Source organism: Theobroma umbraticum, unplaced genomic scaffold, assembly GCF_002168275.2.
Source record: "Theobroma umbraticum cultivar Fairchild unplaced genomic scaffold, ASM216827v3 scaffold_67.0, whole genome shotgun sequence".
NCBI classification, from domain to species: domain Eukaryota; kingdom Viridiplantae; phylum Streptophyta; class Magnoliopsida; order Malvales; family Malvaceae; genus Theobroma; species Theobroma umbraticum.
In genome coordinates, this window is record NW_018397262.1 from 8,556,501 (window position 1) to 8,574,994 (window position 18,494).

An 18,494-nucleotide genomic window follows, 5' to 3' on the forward strand; every position below is an offset into this window, starting at 1 on the left:
GGTGGTAGCTGATCCTTTAACGGAGAGAGAAATGGCCTGGAAGAGGCCAGAGAGTGATGGAAATTGTGGGGCTTTTGCCTTTTAGGCTTTAGCCACTAGCAAGTATCATACCCTGGATGACATAGTATTTAATGGACTAGTAATTGGTGAATGGCCAAAAACTAACAGATGTTGAGTGAAAGTGATATGCTTCCATTTCAAGAATCCAATTGAATAAAATTGATGTTTCAACAATGGAAGGTAAAGGTCAGGTTTCTGCCTGTCCCCACTCTTTCATGCAACAACCAAGGCAAGGCCTACCTCATGCAACATCCATGCTGCCAATATACGCATCCCAAGCTTGTACGCATCTCTGATTCCATAAATTTGGAAAACAAGCAGAAAAACTGATGTGAAATGGATTTTGACACTATTGTTCATGTTAATTAGTATTTGATTTGGTTAACTAAGCTTGAAATGTTATTTAATGTTTTAAATAGTAGATTGATGTCAATTCTGCAGAGAGAATTGTTTCCAAGACACTTTCCACGAGGAACAACTCTAGGGCAAGCTAGACCAACAAAATCAATACCCTTTGAATGAATGTGGCTCATGGCACTCCTCAATCTTGATCAAACAGCTCTTCCATTGACAAATGGGCTAAAATTACCAATGATTTAGATGTGAATGGGGCATATGATACAGTTTCAACCAGGCTGGTGGCGTCACTGTTTTTCGATTCCAATTTGTTTAACAAATTTATGAGAATTTGGTACAAAAATAAACAAGACAAACAAAGTGTCCAATGATGGCCACAGTTGCAATTTTGTTGTTCAAATTTTATGATGATTACAACTTTCTGTGTCTGAATACCAAAACTCAAGTATGGTTACAACCAAGTAAAGACAATATACACCTTCAGTAAAAAGAATGGATTCTAGTGTCCAGAAATAGGTTCAATTGTCATAAAGTTGCCGCCCCAGGTACTCATTTTCCTTCACAATGGCATCCAGATCAGCTTGTACCTTGTCTACGTTTAAGCTTCGGGAAGCCATGGCTGCTAGTTTCTTTTCATGGTCTGCCATTTCTCTTCGAATTCTATCAGTGGCGAGAATTTTCTCAGAGATTTGCTGAAAGCTTTCATGTATGCTAGTGAGCAGCCTATAAGCCTGTCGCCCAACAGGGTTTTTCTTTGCTTCCCTGCATATAAACATTAACTTTTTAAGGAAAAAACCAGCATATAGTTTCACTTTCATTCACTATGTTGCCTTCAGTAAGGCTGCAATGCTGGGAAAGGAGAGTAAGCTAAGAGCTGCAATAGCAGTCAGTTCATACCTGAAGACAATTTCATCGACAACGGCATAGGCACGATGAAGGCGTTCCTGAATGGAATTGCTTTCTAACTGAAGCTCCCTAGTATCTCTTAAGATGCGTTCTATGTCAGCGTCTAGTTTGCCACTGTTCTTTGTGATCTCCTTTATCCTCTCAGTATAGGATCTCCTAGATGCTATTTTGGGCTGCTTCCTGAGGTCTGCTGAAAGTTCTAAGTGTTCCTCCTCCCTATAGAATCAACAAGATATAAACTATAAGACGAGGCAGACTAAGTTATGGATTGTGTAAAAGCTGAATCATATGACAGTGAGTAGACATTTGGGCAAATTTCTCTTGTAAAATTTTTACAGCAAACTATCGAGTCTCTAATAAAATTGGAGACATCATCAAATAGCTCCAGTTTGATTAGCAAGATATGCATAGGATTCCAGTAGAAGAGGAGATTTCTTAGAAGGTGGTAGACCCTACAGCTGGAAATGACAAAGATTATACTGTTTCATCTTGCAGACAAAAGCAATGATAAAAATATCCTCGAGATTTGTTTTTTATTTTTGGTAACGACAACAAAGTTCAAATATATACAGATACTATACTTTGGTTCCAATAATCTACCTTTTCCTAATTTCAGATAAGGTAAACTGCATATCCAGCTCAATGTCTCTCAACTTTTGGAGTTTCTCTTGAGCCCCTGGATTGTTTGCGTATAGACATTCCTCCAAACTTCTCTTCTTCTGTTCAAGAGGGTTCCGGAAAGCATCCCTGCAGAGGAAAAAAGAAGCCAAGTTGACACTGCTGCTAGTATTCTATTGCAATATTGGACTCTTCTTGTGATTGCATATTTGGGACTCTTTCTTAGTACTAACTTGCATCAATTTCCATGAATAATGAAAAGGGAGACCATGAAAAGCACAACACGATTGATGTGAATGATGTTATTATACCACTGTGACTCCAATTCCCTAATATTATGCCTTTTGGCATCAACTTGCTCGTTAAGCTGCTCCAAGAAGAACTCCATAGGATGACTCTCATCAAATGCCGTATCCGCTGCTGCCTTCCACAATCCAAACTCTTCCTCAAGATGCTGCACTTGTAAAGCACTTGCACTTAATTCATCCTTCAGCACCTTTTCTTGAGATAGCAAGTTTTCTGCTTCATATTGTATCTGGTAAAACAATGGATATCAGACATACACAGAACAATGAATATTTTATTGTTTTTAATCCTGTTAAGACCTACCTTTTTAAATAAAAAGAAATGTAAGATACACTAGTAAATTATTTTGTAGCTTCCATAGCCTTTTAATTTTCTTTGACACTATAGTTTAACACTGATGTTATAAACTATACGAATGCAGCACCTAATTGAAGCCAATATATACTTAAAATTTAGATTAGTCAAACAAATGCACCTCAGACTCTTTGCGAGAAGTTGAAACACGTCCATCGTCTTTCTCATCTGCAGTTTCTTCATTTTCAATTGCACCACTTCTTGATTCCACAGCTTCTGCAGTTGACTCACTAAATAACTCATTCTGTGGCATACCATGCGCCCTAAGGGGGTCATTGACAGCTACAGGTGCATCATCTGTCTTGAGACTGGACGGTTCCAACAATTCACCTACTCTAAGATCTTTCAAGATGGCTTCAACTTTTTGAAGATTTAGATCTACCTCTTCACTATCAGGCTCTTGAGCAAAGTACTCCGAAATCTTCTCAGAGTTATTCTGTCTCATACCAACATTCCCTTTCCCAGAAAACTTTACAGCTTCAGATGAACCCGAAAGCCTCTCCACCAAAAACCTTACCAACTTATACGAGTCCTCCTCTGATGGATACAAGAACTGCCGTAAGCAACACATATAATTTGTTCTAAGCATAATTTCTGAACAATAAGAATAACAACAACCAAAATCAGAAGAAAAGAAAGAAGATGCAGAAAGGTTAAACAACATAGTTTCTCTAGAACTATGGCCTTTAAGTTATATTACTGTGAGGTATTAACGACCTAAATACCACCTGAGAAAACAAATATTACTTCCCTCCTAATGTGAATTAAGGCTATAAATCTGGATTAAGCTAAAGAAAGTTTCCTTTTTCAGGGCATAATTCAGCTTCACAAATCAATTCAGCTATAAAGTTAAATCTTTCAGCTAAAGCCATCATAAACAAGAAATTCTAACTGTAAGATCGAAAATTTTATAACTTTACCCTAAAATCAACAAAAATAAACCAACCCAATCTTAAATTCAGCTCCAAATTTCACTTAAATGAAAAAAACAAAAGAAAAAGTGTAATCTTTTTGAAGTTATAAGAATTACACTACCTTGGAATAGTTCATGTCACCAACATAACCCAGATTCTTAAAAGCCAGTGAGATGTCCGAACAAATCTTGAACCTGTCATCCATTGAGACAGAACCTTCAACTGAACTGGGAAACGGCATGTCGTTTCCATATTCGTCTTTGATGTTTCCGAGGAGGTTAAGTGATTGGCAACAGATGGAAATCAGCGTCGTCGGAGTTAAGTCGTTAAACGACGAAACGTTTTCTGGGATCGAAACCCCGAAGCTCCCCAAAGAGTCGAGGGTAACCTCTTGAGACCCTTCCATTGTCGTTGGAAAAAAGAGATAGAAAGCTTGACCCTTTTTTAAGAAAGAGAAAGGCAAATGGTATCTCAAGAAAACTCAAAACTCTGTCGTTTTGATGGTGGAAACATAGACGTCGTCGTTTGGTGTGACTCGGTTGCGACTCCGGGTAACTGTTAACATAGTATATGCAACATGTTACTTCCGGTAAAGTTGCAATCTTGGTTGACTAAGTAAATAAGTAAAAAGTAAAAAGACATGAAGCAATTCATATTCTTGGCATGTTCTGCTGGCTATGGTAGATAAAACAAGGCCAGGCATGGAATGGAAAGCATGTGGCTTACCAGCCAACACTCTTCCTTAATATATAGGCAAGCATTTGGTTCATCACAGTTGATTCACTCGACTCACCACCCCCAACATATATACACAAGCTATAACTAAGGTTCAAGGGAATTGTCTTTAAACATGGAAACTGGAAAAGAGGGTGAAATTCAGGACATGCCATTGTCACCTCCAACAATGGGGTCTATGCAGATTGCAGGAAGCAATGGTTTTGGTCATAACATAGAGTTCATGTCCCAGGCTTACCTTAGAAACAGGTACTCAGGGATCGACATAGAGGACTACACTGTGTATGCTAATAAAGATCACCCTCTCCCAATCTTTCTTAAGGTAGTAATCAGGTTTTCTTTGTTGATCTTCTTTCTTTTCTTTTGTTTGTCGTAAAATACAGTTTTCATGATCTTTTTCCTAAATTCACAATGAAGTTTGAGGATGTGGAGTATAAGGTTAAAAACAGGCAAGCCGCCTGCATCAACCCAGTGAAGGCAGTGGTGTCAAAGGTAGCCTCACAACTGAACTTGGAGCAAGATAAATACAAGGAGATCCTGAAGGGTATAACAGGCAGCACTGGTCCTGGTGAAGTCCTTGCTCTGATGGGTCCTTCTGGTAGTGGCAAGACAACCTTGTTAAAGATAATAGGAGGAAGATTGACAGATAATGTTAAAGGAAGTATAACATACAATGACATTCCTTACAATCCGGCTCTTAAGCGAAGGTTAGCCAGTTTTTACAGAAGCTTTTATTTCTAGCATTCAATAGATTTCAATGTGTTCCTTCTTTCGCAGGATTGGATTTGTGACACAGGATGACATATTGCTCCCTCAACTAACAGTGGAAGAAACCTTAGTTTTTTCTGCATTTCTGAGACTTCCTAGTGACATGAGCCTGCAACAGAAGTATGCAAAAGTAGAGATGATTATGAAGGAGCTAGGTCTTGAAAGGTATATGTACCACATAGGAGTAATCTGGAGACCTTTCAGATGGAAGATCATGACTTACCTTATTCTAATTGATCTGTTGCATAAACTACAGATGTCGTCACACAAGAATTGGGGGAGGATTGGTCAAAGGAATATCAGGAGGAGAAAGAAAAAGAACTAGTATTGGCTATGAAATTCTTGTTGATCCTTCATTGTTGTTGCTTGATGAACCAACCTCAGGTCTTGATTCCACCTCAGCCAATAAACTTCTTCAAATTCTTCAAGGAGTTGCTAAGGTATCCCAAGTTAGTGCACTTATAATCCATCATTTGACCAAAATATCTACAAAATACTACACGTTCCCATATAAAAAATGAGTAAAGATTGTGCTTTATGGTCTACAGGCAGGCAGAACTGTTATCACAACAATTCACCAGCCATCTAGCAGAATGTTTCACATGTTTGACAAACTGCTGTTGATATCAGAAGGCTACCCTGTTTACTGTGGGAAGGCAAGAGAGTCTATGGAGTATTTTTCGACTTTGAGATTCATCCCTGAAATAGCAATGAATCCCGCGGAGTTCTTGCTCGATTTAGCAACTGGCCAAGTGAATGACATAACTCTCCCTGAAGATTTGGTGGCATCTCAAGGAACCGCTGATTCTGACGGGGCTGTAATCAAAGTATAAATGCTTTTAGACTCCAACAATTTAGTTAATTGTTTAATCTCTTTCTTTGTTTCATTTTCTCCATCTCAAACATTGTTTTGTCTTTACATTATATTAGTATCTTCAACTCAAATACAAAACTCTTTTGGAGCCAAAAGAAAAGGAAGAGAATCATCAATGTACCAAGGCACCAGAGCATCTTAGACTGGCTGTTCAAGTTAAGAAAGACTGGACAATGACCTGGTGGGAACAGTTCATGATAATATCTAAAAGAACCTTTCGAGAGAGGCGGAGGGATTACTTTGATAAGCTAAGACTAGTACAATCGGTAGGAGTTGCAGTCTTGCTAGGCCTTCTTTGGTGGAAATCCAGTGCTGCAACCGAGGCTCAGCTGAGGGATCAAGTAACATTCCCATCTCCCCATTATATTAAATCATTAATCCTATTACATTATTCAGGCAATATGTATAAATTCCTTTATTTCCATTCTTTATTTCAGGTTGGTCTGCTGTTCTACATCTGCATTTTCTGGACATCTTCATCACTATTTGGAGCAGTATATGTTTTTCCTTTCGAAAAGGTCTATTTGGTGAAAGAAAGGAAAGCAGACATGTACAGATTAAGTGTATACTATGTATGCAGCACTCTTTGTGACATGGTGGCACATGTTTTCTATCCTACATTTTTTATGTTGATTTTGTACTTCATGGCTGGCTTTAAGAGAACCGTCCCTTGCTTCTTCCTGACATTGTTTACCATCTTGTTGATAGCTGTTATAAGCCAAGTAAGTCAAGCACTCCCAGATAATAGGCCTTTATTAGAAGTAGAAAGGTCTTCTTGTAGTCTTACTAAACTAATGAAATCTTCATTACCCAAATCAAAAAATAAGGGGGCAGGAGAGCTATTTGGAGCTGCAGTTTTGAGTATTAAAAGGGCTGGGATGATTGCCTCTTTAATATTGATGTTGTTTCTTCTCACGGGAGGTTACTACGTTCAGGTACTACAAGACTACTATTATAATTTGCTTTCAAGTCTTCATTGAAAAACAAATAATTGCAGCTGTGATAAGATGACTAAGATATATAGAATGTTGTTTTGTTTGCAGCACATACCAAAATTTATGCAGTGGATGAAGTACTTATCCTTTATGTACTATGGCTTTAGGCTTCTGTTGAAAGTGCAATACTCTGGAGACCAGTTATATGAATGTCAAAGCAAAGGTGGCTGCCGGACTCTGCAGAATTCACCTTCATTTGACACAGTTAACCTTGATGGTGGCTTGCAAGAAGTATGGGTTTTACTTGCCATGGCACTCGGCTACCGCCTGTGTGCTTACTTTTGCCTGCACAAGAGAATAAATGGGTGTCATCTTTGAGCAGCTTCCACAACTGCTGACAATAGAGATGTTTGAGGGGCCTTTGAGTAACAGCTTCCTGTAATCTTTGCATTCCTAGCTTTTCGATCAACAAAAGAAAAGGAATGCAGGAACTTGTAGTCAAGGATTAACAAAGATTCTAAAAGTAATCTTGTCATTAACTTTTCACTTTGGGTCTTTGATTAAGGGATTTCTTGTCGGTGAAAAATAAGTTTAACTGTAGAAAAAGTTTCATGCATATGAACTAAAACACCAATAGTTGCAGGCCATAGGTGTTTTAGATGTCTGCCACATTACCTTCCATGTTATCTGATGGCTGAAATTGATTCTAGTGGCCCAGCAGAAACCTTTATAAAAATATCCATTGAAGGATGACCTCACCTCGAAAGCGCTAAACCAGACTGAAATGCGCGGAACAAGGAAGATACCAGTACAAACTGGAAAACGACAATCCTATGGATTTCCTAACATTACCTGTTCTCCACTAAAACTGCACTTTCCCATCCTACTGATCTCAAATACATGCTGGCCCTGACTACTTTAACTCTACCTTCTTTTTGCTTCAAAAGTGTTCAAGTATCTGTCATTTACAGCCATCCTGCTGCATCAGTTATCTGTAAAAGAAAATTGGATAAAATTACTATCCTTGGTTAAAGAATTTGTACATTATCTATAGTCTATGTAAATACATCCCTGTCGACCGTATACTTGTGATGAAAGAATCTACAAACATGCAACATGTTTTGATTAAGAAAATGATAACCCACTTTTCCTTCTGCTATATGGAACTTCCTGATTAAGAAAATAATAACCCACTTTTCTTCTAACAAAGGAAATAAGAAGGAAAGTTATGGCAGTAAGTGTGGGACACATGCAATGCAAATACAGGTCATGAAGGTCACAACATGACATAAAAAAAGCCTTTCAACTTTTGCAGTTTGGTACGTACACATAAATTGATACAATCCCCACAAAGCCCTTCCAGTCATTCATGGAACCTACACATAGTTGTAGTCAAAAAAGTCACTGACACCATAAAATAAAACTTCCAGCTGCTCTCTTCCTGTCATTCTCTTTCTCTCTCTTCTCTTACCGTTCATCAACAGAAAAAATCTTGTTCTCTATCTAATCCGTTGCTTCAGTGTCAGTTCCTGATTGGTCATCGTCCTCGTCTTTCTCTTTCTAAAGGAGCCCGCTTTTATCTGTCTCTCTCTCTTCTGCAAAGGCACGATCTTGCTGTGTACAAAACTGTCCTGGAAATGGAGTTAGTTCCATATTCAAGTGAACCAGAAACGAAAACAAGCTCCACAACTCTTCCATGGCAAGACATGTTCCGATCTGCATCGATAAGGAAGCCTTCCCCAGCACCGGGCAACAGCGACGCGCCCCCAAACCAAGACCACGCGCCACCCATGGCGCCGAACTCCATCGACCCAGACCACAAAAACAGCCTCTCAGGTGATCCCCAGGTACGGTTGGCCCTTTACATAGCCATGGCTCATGCTGGTCTTGCCTTCACCATATTCATTTTATATGGAATTTGCAAGCTTTTGCAAGAGTATCTTAGGCCAATTCAATGGGCAATCTTGTGTTCGATTCCTTTGAGAGGTATACAAGAGACCCTTTTGGGATTCTGGAGTGAACCTCTGAAACTAGGCCTCACTGAGACTGTTCTTGCCGTTCCTGTTGCTGTCTTTAAGGCTTTTATAGGTACCCTTGTTGATATTAAGGATGTTTGTTTGAGGGTCTTTCTTAAAAGACCAAAATCTACTGTTTCAAGGCGTAATAGAAGTGGATTTTCTAAGTTAGTTAGGTGGTTAGTGTCTTTTGCTGTGTTTGTGATTGCGTATGAGAGAATTGGTGGTGTTGGGTCATTGGTAATAATTGTGTTGGGATTCATGATTAGTACTAAAAATGTGGACTCTACATTGTCTGCTGTTTCATCATTTAGGAGTACTAGTTTCGGGAGAAGTGCAATTAGTGCGTATTTCACGCGTGGGATATTGAAAAGGTTGAATACCATTGTGGCTATTGGATTGATGATCGGTATGATTGTGGGGTTCTTTGCTGGAGCTACATTCTTCTCATATAAGATTGGTGTTGAGGGAAAAGATGCTGTGATTTCAGTGAAAGCTCATGTGGAAGAGAGTAATTATGCTGAGAGGATTGGTGTTAAAAAGTGGATGGAAGAGAATGATGTCCCTGGAATGGTGGACCAGTACACTTCACAAATCTATGAGACAGTGTCTGAGCAGATTGATAGTCTGGCAATGCAGTATAACATTACAGAGTTTGTGACAGGAATTAAGCATTTTGTTATAACTTCTCAGACTAGTTCATCAGCAGAATCAACAGCTTTGATGACCCCTTCTCCTTACACAGAGAAGCTTTTGAATTTGAGGAAGAGGGTTAGCAATCGAGAATGGGGACAAATCTACACAGAAGTGGATGCCATTTTCCGAGAATTGATAATCACACGGGAGGATTTGGTTGAGAAGGCTAAAGGGTTTGCTGTTAAAGGGGCAAATGTTTCAAAACAGGTGTTTGCAAGTGGTGCATCTGTTTTAGGTGGAGGTGCCAAAATCATGCTCATCATTGGCAATTCCATCATCTCAGGAGCTGCTGAGGTCTTCAATTTTGTATCTCAGATGATGGTGTTCTTTTGGGTTCTATACTACCTTATCACATCAGAATCTGGTGGGGTAACAGAACAAGTGATGTCCATGATTCCAATCTCAAAATCAGCTAGGTTTAGATGTGTTGAAGTTCTTGATAATGCTATATCTGGTGTGCTTTTGGCTACAGCTGAGATTGCATTCTTTCAAGGATGTCTTACATGGCTTCTCTTTAGACTATACAAAATACACTTTGTGTACATGTCAACAGTGCTTGCTTTCATCAGCCCCTTGCTGCCAATCTTTCCACCTTGGTTTGCAACAATTCCTGCAGCTACACAGCTGCTGCTGGAAAGTAGATACATACTAGCTTTGACCTTCTCCATTATTCATATTTTTCTTATGGATTATGGCACATCTGAAATTCAGGAGGATATACCTGGTTACAGTGCATATCTAACAGGGCTTAGCATCATTGGTGGAATGACATTGTTCCCTTCTGCAATTGAGGTAACTTTTTAACAATATATTTCCTTGTGTTTTACCTTTCCTGATCTTTTTAACCTTCATTTGCTCTCCCAAAATAGCACAATGTGAGCTTTTTCATCCTTTCATCAAACAATTCTGAAGTGACATTCACCTTAGACGTAAACTGAATAGATAATCTAGGTAAAAGGGTTCCTAGTTACATGAAATACTATGATTTTGGTTGTTTTCCATCTTTTTCTTCTTGATGCATATTGTGTTCTATGTTGGCCATTGAGTTTTGAATGGTTCTCTCCTTCCAACAGGGAGCAATTATGGGCCCCTTGATCACGACAGTTGTAATTGCTTTGAAGGATCTCTATGCTGAATTTGTCCTGGAAGAACCAAAGAAACAAGACTAGAAACAATGCCATCTCCTTCGATAGGTTTGCTTCCATGTGGAGAAGCTTATGTATATTAACAGAAACAGTTGTTCCAAGGACAATTCTTTTGCCAGTTCAACAGTGCTTCAACCTTCAAGCTTGTGTTTATTCAATTTTTATTTATTTATAATAATTCTTATTCAGATTGGACTAGGACATTGCCACATTGGTCAACTTCTCTCAAGGAACAGATGGCATTTGTTATGTATCCTGTTTTGTGTGTAGCAGTTTGTTCACAAAGAACTGTACATTTTTCTTGTATTTAACCATGTAAGAACCTCTGAGGCCAATGTTTGAGTTGAGAGCATGTGTAATTTTTTCCTAATTTTCATTTTTTGAATTCCACTTTGTACAATGAAAGAAACACCAAAGAGGAAAGTCTATGAAAAGTAAAAGAAGTCCTTGATAGGTCTTAACCAATTCAAGAAATACATCTATCAGTGCCATATCCATCACTAAAAGACAAACAGCAAACCCATTGGAGATATATGTTTAACACTGAACATCACATTTTACAGGAAAAGTAAGACCATCTTCAATTCCACTAGAAATACACAAACAATGAAAAGTTTCACTTAATTCCCTAATTGCTTGCGCATTCAAGTGAATTACTTCATATATCTCTGCAGGAATTTCCTGTGGAAGTCATTCCTTACGGTGTCATTAATGAAGCGCTTTTGGGTCTTGGTTTCACCACGGGCCTGGTTCTTAAATACCACATCATCATCCCACCTGGACCACATAAAAACAATCAAATTAAGGAAGAACTTAGCCCGTTTAGAATGCCAGGGTTTACTTAAATAACCCTTGCAGGAAGTATGATCTTTAAAACCACTCACTCACCTTCTTTTTACACCAAAAGATGTTGGATTATTGAGCAGTGGATTTCCTCGCAGAAGCTCAGCTTCCTTGGCTTTTAGCTGTTCTTCTTGCTCTAGTTTTTCCTGCATGAGCATGAGGCATATCTATCATTACTAATGAAATGACTTCAATAATACATTCTACAGCTAGAGAATCCACAGCAAGTTATCTAATAGTCAGAAGCTCTAGAATAATACAGCAAACAAGACGATATATCATTGGATGATATAGTGTTTACCTTACGGAGTTTCTCCTCTGCCTTCTCTTTCTTTATTCGTTCAAGCTCAGCCAACAGAGCTTCTTCATCATCCTCATCATCATCTTCATCATCACTAACACAATGATGTACTATATGTTAGAACAACCTTCTAAACCACCCACAAAATTTCAAGAATTCAACTATCAGTGTATTAATTGCGCCAGCATTAAAAGCAGGAATAAAGGCAAGGAGTAGAACCTTTCATTGTCACTTTCGACTTCCACATCAGAATCATCAGCATCAACACTGCGTGGAACAATTCGGTCCTCAGCCTCCCTCTTTGCCCCTACAAGTGACTTATCTGGTTAGTTTGAGAGCTAATAAACTTGATAATGGAAAAGTTAAGTTCGCAAATCACCTTCCAAAAGAAGATGGCTACCCTTCCTACGATCTCTGTCATCTGCAACAATATACTCGCAAATTAGGAACAGAAGTATAGAAATTCTACATCAACCATAGTAATAGAATAAAAGAATTCATGCAATATATGAACAACAGCTAGTAGCATTTTATTTACCATAGGACTTGTCCTTTGATGAGAAATGCCTTCGTTCACGCTCTTCAAGCTCATCGCGGAGGTTTCTCTTCTGCAACTCATCCTGAGTGTCCTGCCCTTCCTTTCTGCATTTCACATACCCAAAACAAACAGATTAATAAACTCCCATATGATCCAAAATCAAGTCTTGTGGACACGTTAGTTCAACGTCGTAAAGGTGCAATAAGAACCACACCAAAATCACAATACAACTTCAATGGACAAACCAGATTTATTTTTAAGTCAGAATCATCACTTCCTGTCTAAATACATTATACATTAAATTGAGCAGAAAACCAAAGGTAACAACATAACCGACAACATGCTTTAATACCCTAAAATACACTATGCATTAAATTGAGCAGCAAACCAAAGGCAACAACATAACCGAAAACATCCTTCGATACCCTAAAATACATTATACATTAAATTGAGCAGAAAACCAAAGGTAACAACATTACCGAAAACATGCTTTACTACCCTAAAACTTATGCATATGGTTCACCTATACATGCATTAGTAAGAAGTCACAAAAGACTCACCTAGGCTTTAGTGAAGTATGGGAAGCAAGATCCCTCGAAGAGTACTTCTGAGAGGGGCCAAAAATCCGAGTACCACCTTGTTCATTCCCACCTTTGGCAGGTACCCATGTGGGTCTAGCAGCAGTTGTCATGTCTTTTTCAAGAAATTATCAGCAAATAACCTTAACCTGCCCAATTCAACAGATATTCTTATAACACCAATCTGGCAAAAGAAGGGGATAAAAAAAACCGTACAAGGGCTGGCAAGGATGCCAGAATAAATAACAAATCCAATCGAAGGATTAAGGGGAGCTAGAGCCGCAATAAAGAAAAGGAAATCAAAAACCCTAGCACGAAACCCAAACTCATTAAATAAATTTCTGCATACCCAATGATGGAAGAAACAAAACTTTAAAGTAAAAAAACTGACTTTTTCTTTTTCTTTTGAACTCTCTTTTATTTATCAGCAACCAAACAGAAAGAAATTCAAAAACTAAAAATTGAAGAACACAGTTCAAAAGTTCCAGCAATTAAAGCAATTAAAAGCAAACGAGAACCATAAAACTAATAAGATCAAGGCAAATTAGGGTTTTACCTTGTTCGATCCTCAAATGAATTCGATTGGATTTGGGAAATTCAGAGAGCGACGAATAAGGAGAGAGAAATAAAGCTCGGACCTTTCCGGTAATAAAGGTCTAGGCAATCGGATCTAATTAGGATGTTAAACCGGGTAGCCTGACCCGTCTTAACAATTGGTTTGGGTCTAAATTATCAGGCCCGACCCAATTAAATTTCTATGGTTTAATTCATGGACTTGAAATAGACCCCAAGCCCACTTACAAGCCCAAAATAATTTTTTATTAATATTAATAAAATATTTTTGGTATTAATATTAATAAAATATTTCCTTTTGCTCATCTTTCCTTTTCGGGATGTCTCAAAATGCCTTTTTATATTATAAAATTATTTTTCATGATTTTTTATATTAAAAAAATTAAAACATTTATATTATAAAGAAATCAAATTTTTATATAAAATATATTTAAATTATTTTTTTTTTGTTTTAATTTTGGTGACAATGAAAGAAGAACAAACATTAAGATATGGAAGAAGTGATGGTAGCACCTCAAATTTATTTAGATAAAAGTTTCATATCAAGGAAATGGTGACAAATAGGCATATGTAATGACAAAGGACAGGGGCATATCCCATCATCCCAGTCCCATTTTTGGCCATGGACCTACTTGAGTTTTCAATCAATATAGGAATGACCCTTCACCTTTCTCAAAGAGTTGAAACTTCAACTTGTGTTAATCCTTGTAAATCAATTTGAGTATGAACCAAGGGTTCTTTCTCTTTGATTTTCTTATTCAAAAATGCTTTGCTTGGAAAACTTGGTAGAAGTTTCCTTTTTATCGGATTTAATATAATAATAAGAGATTTCATGTCTGAAGTGTGACCATTGTCTAACAATGGAACACATGGCCCTGGTAAGGAAAACCCTGGAATGTGATGCATGTTGCTGTCAATTGGTAGCTACCAGGTTCAGATTGCATGTCAAAGTGAGAATCACAAGTTTTAAACCCAAACTTCCTGTTGATTCCTTGTAACCATGTCACTGACAGTGTTGAACATTGACCAATTCATTAAACATTGTTTTTTTGTTCTTTCCAAATAATTTGGACAGCTTTTGATTATGAGAGAGAAAAAGAAACTTGGGTTTTATCCTTATGAGAGTTTGGAGAACAAATCAATGGAAGAAACCTTACCTAAAGACCACCTACTCGGATTTGGAGGGCCAACTTGATCTTGCCTGCAGAAGTTTATAGTTCTAGTACCAGTTGCAAACTCAGAATTGATTTGATTTGAACAAAAGATGGTGGTGGTCAAAGTTCCCCCTTGTCTCTTCTGGTAATAGATCATCTACCCTGTGGGCTCCCATGGATGCATTGATCAGTGACATAATGAAAAAAGACATCACAATTATTATTATCCAGAAAAAGATTAATAAAAGAATCAAAAGGCTTTTATGTGTAGATAACCAGTTGGAAGATCAAACAAGGCACCTCGGCTTTGGGCCAAGTAGATTGATTATAAGTTTAAACCCCAAAATTCCTGTTAAACTCTTTGAAGAAGCAAACAAGTAAATCTCTAGAGGTTGCTAAGGTTTTAAGCTATAATCATCTGTTCACCAAATCCTTTTCCTGGAACAGTTTGCATGGCCAACCAAGATCAACAATTCAGATGTTTCATGTGATGTTCATGAGTAAAATCAATTCTGATAACCAAATTAAATGGGGAGAAGTATTGGTGGAGTTTATTGCTAAATAATAACCCAAAAAGGTTTATGAAGTCATGATCCTTTTAACAAAAAACCAAAATTTGGAAACAACTTGGTTGGATTAGGTGGCCAACTGCCCACAACCAAAAAAAGTTAGAATTGTCACAACCACTGTACCCGCCATAATTCAAAACATTTTATATGAATAAGAATTTATATATATGGAGTCAATCAAAGGGTTTAAGTGTGATTAACTCAAGTTAAAATATGAAGAAAATATCTTTGCTTTTGTCCTAATTCTTTATAAGGAAGAGAGAGAGGGAGGGAAGCAGATTTGCATTTGAAGAAGCAGTTGCTGTCTCAGCTTTGCTTACTTAAGAAACAAAAACCTCAGGGAAGTTAGGCCAAAGGTTAGCTTCCCTCCAAGTTTGCCACTTCTCTCTTTCTATTCACTTGGAATCAAAGCAAAGGGTTTTTTCAGTTGATTCTTGGTCACCATCTGAGACCCAACCTTCACCTTCCTGTCTTATTACCCCACTACCATCTTCTCTGTTGTCTCTGCTTCTCAAACCCTCCTATATCTACTTCAGCTTCTTGGATATTTGTTCATACAAAATCCTATATCCATAAATACCCACCTGAGTTTTACAGCTCTTGTTTATCCTGTGGTGCTTTTTTGAGGTGAATTCCTTGTAAAAGTGAGGTTCTTTATTAGTTTGGTTTGATGGTAAAGCTCTTCAATTGAGGGACCATAGCTAGCAAGTGGGCGCCAAAAACTTGTGCTTTGCAAAGTACAGGTTGTGACAGTTTTTAGAAGTTGGTTTGTGCCTGGAGAATTGATTTTTCAGGAGTCTTAATTTGGTGGGATTTCTGCCTGCAGTTGGCTATGGAGCGTTAAGAGTTAGACCTGCAAATACACAAGCTTCTCAATTCAACAGTTTGGCTACTGCCTAAACTTTCTGGTATTTGTTTCTCTTCTACCTCACTTACAATTGTCATGATTGTTATCTGCACATGGAAGTCTTACTGATATAACTCCCAGCATGATATTTGTGATCATCAGTTTCATAAGATTTCTGCTGCTGAGGAATCAAAAATAGTTGTCAGTACCATTTAAACAAGAAAAGGAGAAGACAGAAAAGATTTGGTGTTGGAAACATTGATTAGTTTTGGAGTTGGAATCATGAACACCCGTTACTCTTTTCAACCGGATTCATTGTGTAATTCAAGCACTGCAGTTTCATATTCATCGAATCCTCCTGGAGGAGAAGATAGAATGGCTGCAGCTGCCCGAAACAGGTCTCCTCGTGCTCCCCCATCTTCACTCTTGATAAGAATGGCGATGAGGATATCCAGAGCAAGGTGGTTTACCTTCTTAAGAAGAGTTTTCCACTACCAAAATGGTTCAAGATCCGATCTTGGGTCCAACCCTTTCAATTCAAACACTTGGATGATGCTGGAGTTCTTAGCTTTGGTGATTCAAATAAGCATCACAACATTCACTTTGGCCATTTCAAAGAAGGAGAGGCCTGTTTGGCCTATGAGGATATGGATTGTTGGCTATGACATTGGTTGTCTCCTCAGCTTGTTACTTCTTTATGGTCGTTACCACCACCTTTACACAACTCAAGGTGATGGTTTTGGCCTTTCTGACGTGGAACAACAGCGGACAAGCGAAGAATCAAGGTAAGCTTTTTTCCCAGTTCTAAGTCAATCTAGATCAAATCTTATTTACACCACTTGTTTCAGTTTTGCATTGCTGTTGTTCATGGTGACAATAACTGTGTATTAGTTATGAAAGAATATGTTGAGACCCGAGAACATAAATCAAGTAGGAAAGGTTCTGATCATATCTGGTTAATCCAAAGTTACTGCAAATTGTGATTGATGACAAGATTTCAACTAGTAAACTGCCTTGTAATGGCTATTAATTGAGATATAGTATGTTCAGGAGCTCACATCTGATGAACAAATGCCGGACCTCGCTGGAGCTGTTCTTTGCAATATGGTTTGTGATGGGAAATGTTTGGGTGTTTGATTCTCGCTTTGGATCCTTCCATCGAGCTCCGAATCTTCATGTTCTCTGTATCTCATTGCTAGCATGGAATGCTCTCAGCTACTCTTTCCCGTTCCTGCTGTTCCTGCTTCTATGTTGCTGTGTGCCACTTATCAGCAGCCTCCTAGGATACAACATGAACATGGGTTCCAATGATAGAGGGGCATCTGATGATCAGATCTCCAGGCTGCCTAGTTGGAGATATAAAGAAATCAACACCAACTTGGAGCTAGACCATGATTCAGACTGCAATTCAAGCCTCGCAAATGAAGATCCAGTAAGTCATAGTATACCATAACCAATGCTCAATGCTCTTTACGGAAATCTTACAGGCTAATCTTTTTCCTTGTTTTCCCGGGGGGGTTGAATCCGACAGGAATGCTGCATTTGCCTGGCCAAGTACAAAGACAAGGAAGAGGTGAGGCAGTTGCCATGTTCCCACATATTTCACCTCAAATGTGTGGATCAGTGGCTCCGGATTATTTCTTGCTGTCCTCTTTGCAAACAAGAACTTGAGAGATAAGAAAGCAAAGACCACAGCTGCAGAAGCTCTTTCTTCCTCAATTTTTTTTTTCCTTTTTCCCTTCCAACTTTCCTCCTTGGTTCCCCATGGTGTGATTTATTTGTATTTACAAAAGGTTACTTGAGTGAGTTTTCTTGTTTGTACAGTGGTGCTCACCAGTAACCAAAAACCATACACAAAAAAAACAAAAAAAGCCATATACTGAAAGTATACTGTTTCTGAGAACTATGTATAGCAGAAAGAATGGCAAATTTTGCTTCCTAAGGGCAGCAGAACCCATTTCTCCTCTCGAAATCAATACCCCAAACTTTCTATATGTAAAACTTTTTCAAACCCCTGCTGTACAAATAATGCATGTAAAGTAGCTAATCTGCTTCTTCATTATAACAGTCTCATTTTTCTGTAGTGTTTACTCCTTGTGAGTTGTGAGTAATGGAAGTGTTTCGGCCATTAAAACCTGGGCCTGACTAACAGGGTCTATTGTTAATAACATGGAAATCAATCTAGATTCTGACTTTTGAGTGCTGAACAAGTTGTGGGTTGGACCAGAAATTAATACTAAGTATGTGGGCTATGTCATTGGCCAAATTAAGCACTAGGTTAGTGAAATCAAAGTTCTTCTTATGTGTTGAAAAATGCAGATGGGATGGCCTATTAGCCAGGGAGAGACTATCAAAATGTTGGTAATTGAAGTATTACATGCTATACTATAGGGTTAAGCACTATTTAC

The 18,494-nt window shown here is 38.2% G+C and overlaps 5 protein-coding genes across 11 annotated transcripts; 3 read left to right on the top strand and 2 right to left on the bottom strand.

The window, feature by feature from the left end:
* Nucleotides 1-656: 656 nt before the first annotated feature.
* LOC110419155 (coiled-coil protein) lies at nt 657-3,942 on the bottom strand. The gene is made up of 6 exons (XM_021432065.2): nt 3,637-3,942; nt 2,723-3,154; nt 2,253-2,476; nt 1,924-2,070; nt 1,315-1,539; nt 657-1,179 (listed from the first exon to the last, which is right to left on the bottom strand). The coding sequence occupies exons 1-6, from the start codon at nt 3,919-3,921 to the stop codon at nt 936-938; spliced, it is 1,557 nt and encodes a 518-aa protein (XP_021287740.1). The 5' UTR covers nt 3,922-3,942; the 3' UTR covers nt 657-935.
* A 423-nt stretch (nt 3,943-4,365) lies between these two features.
* On the top strand, nt 4,366-7,205 carry ABCG26 (ABC-2 type transporter family protein). Its single transcript, XM_021432266.1, has 9 exons — nt 4,366-4,572; nt 4,668-4,957; nt 5,028-5,183; nt 5,275-5,458; nt 5,567-5,845; nt 5,949-6,233; nt 6,330-6,614; nt 6,720-6,827; nt 6,936-7,205. Exons 1-9 carry the CDS (start codon nt 4,366-4,368, stop codon nt 7,203-7,205), a joined length of 2,064 nt encoding a protein of 687 aa, XP_021287941.1.
* A 1,004-nt stretch (nt 7,206-8,209) lies between these two features.
* LOC110419278 (transmembrane protein C9orf5 protein) lies at nt 8,210-11,053 on the top strand. Its single transcript, XM_021432265.2, has 2 exons — nt 8,210-10,330; nt 10,612-11,053. The coding sequence occupies exons 1-2, from the start codon at nt 8,465-8,467 to the stop codon at nt 10,705-10,707; spliced, it is 1,962 nt and encodes a 653-aa protein (XP_021287940.1). The 5' UTR covers nt 8,210-8,464; the 3' UTR covers nt 10,708-11,053.
* Nucleotides 11,054-11,109: 56 nt separating this feature from the next.
* On the bottom strand, nt 11,110-13,604 carry EMB2769 (Cwf15 / Cwc15 cell cycle control family protein). Its single transcript, XM_021432267.1, has 8 exons — nt 13,500-13,604; nt 12,926-13,092; nt 12,366-12,469; nt 12,207-12,248; nt 12,047-12,134; nt 11,828-11,921; nt 11,572-11,672; nt 11,110-11,460 (listed from the first exon to the last, which is right to left on the bottom strand). Exons 2-8 carry the CDS (start codon nt 13,054-13,056, stop codon nt 11,337-11,339), a joined length of 684 nt encoding a protein of 227 aa, XP_021287942.1. The 5' UTR covers nt 13,057-13,092; nt 13,500-13,604; the 3' UTR covers nt 11,110-11,336.
* A 1,836-nt stretch (nt 13,605-15,440) lies between these two features.
* LOC110419214 (RING/U-box superfamily protein) lies at nt 15,441-18,176 on the top strand. Of its 7 annotated transcripts, none has more exons than XM_021432172.2 (5): nt 15,442-15,982; nt 16,066-16,147; nt 16,228-16,871; nt 17,128-17,518; nt 17,618-18,176. In XM_021432172.2, exons 3-5 carry the CDS (start codon nt 16,369-16,371, stop codon nt 17,762-17,764), a joined length of 1,041 nt encoding a protein of 346 aa, XP_021287847.1. In that variant the 5' UTR covers nt 15,442-15,982; nt 16,066-16,147; nt 16,228-16,368; the 3' UTR covers nt 17,765-18,176. The 7 variants fall into 7 exon arrangements, with proteins under 7 accessions (XP_021287849.1, XP_021287847.1, XP_021287848.1 ...); XM_021432173.2 differs by having other exon boundaries at nt 16,249-16,871; XM_021432170.2 differs by having other exon boundaries at nt 15,442-16,147.
* Nucleotides 18,177-18,494: the final 318 nt, after the last annotated feature.

Coding starts and splice junctions, on each gene's coding strand:
- LOC110419155 (XM_021432065.2), bottom strand. CDS start 3,921: ATGGAAGGGTCTCAAGAGGTTACCCTCGACTCTTTGGGGAGCTTCGGG. Junction 2,071..2,252: donor AGGGAATTGGAGTCACAGTG/GTATAATAACAT, acceptor TTTCCTCTGCAG/GGATGCTTTCCGGAACCCTC. Junction 1,540..1,923: donor TTATCTGAAATTAGGAAAAG/GTAGATTATTGG, acceptor TTGATTCTATAG/GGAGGAGGAACACTTAGAAC.
- EMB2769 (XM_021432267.1), bottom strand. CDS start 13,056: ATGACAACTGCTGCTAGACCCACATGGGTACCTGCCAAAGGTGGGAAT. Junction 11,922..12,046: donor GTCGAAAGTGACAATGAAAG/GTTCTACTCCTT, acceptor TCATTGTGTTAG/TGATGATGAAGATGATGATG. Junction 11,673..11,827: donor CAGAGGAGAAACTCCGTAAG/GTAAACACTATA, acceptor ATGCTCATGCAG/GAAAAACTAGAGCAAGAAGA.
- LOC110419278 (XM_021432265.2), top strand. CDS start 8,465: ATGGAGTTAGTTCCATATTCAAGTGAACCAGAAACGAAAACAAGCTCC. Junction 10,331..10,611: donor TGTTCCCTTCTGCAATTGAG/GTAACTTTTTAA, acceptor TCCTTCCAACAG/GGAGCAATTATGGGCCCCTT.
- LOC110419214 (XM_021432167.2), top strand. CDS start 16,369: ATGAACACCCGTTACTCTTTTCAACCGGATTCATTGTGTAATTCAAGC. Junction 16,872..17,127: donor CGGACAAGCGAAGAATCAAG/GTAAGCTTTTTT, acceptor ATTGAGATATAG/TATGTTCAGGAGCTCACATC. Junction 17,519..17,617: donor GCCTCGCAAATGAAGATCCA/GTAAGTCATAGT, acceptor TGAATCCGACAG/GAATGCTGCATTTGCCTGGC.
- ABCG26 (XM_021432266.1), top strand. CDS start 4,366: ATGGAAACTGGAAAAGAGGGTGAAATTCAGGACATGCCATTGTCACCT. Junction 4,573..4,667: donor CTCTCCCAATCTTTCTTAAG/GTAGTAATCAGG, acceptor TTCACAATGAAG/TTTGAGGATGTGGAGTATAA. Junction 5,184..5,274: donor AAGGAGCTAGGTCTTGAAAG/GTATATGTACCA, acceptor CATAAACTACAG/ATGTCGTCACACAAGAATTG.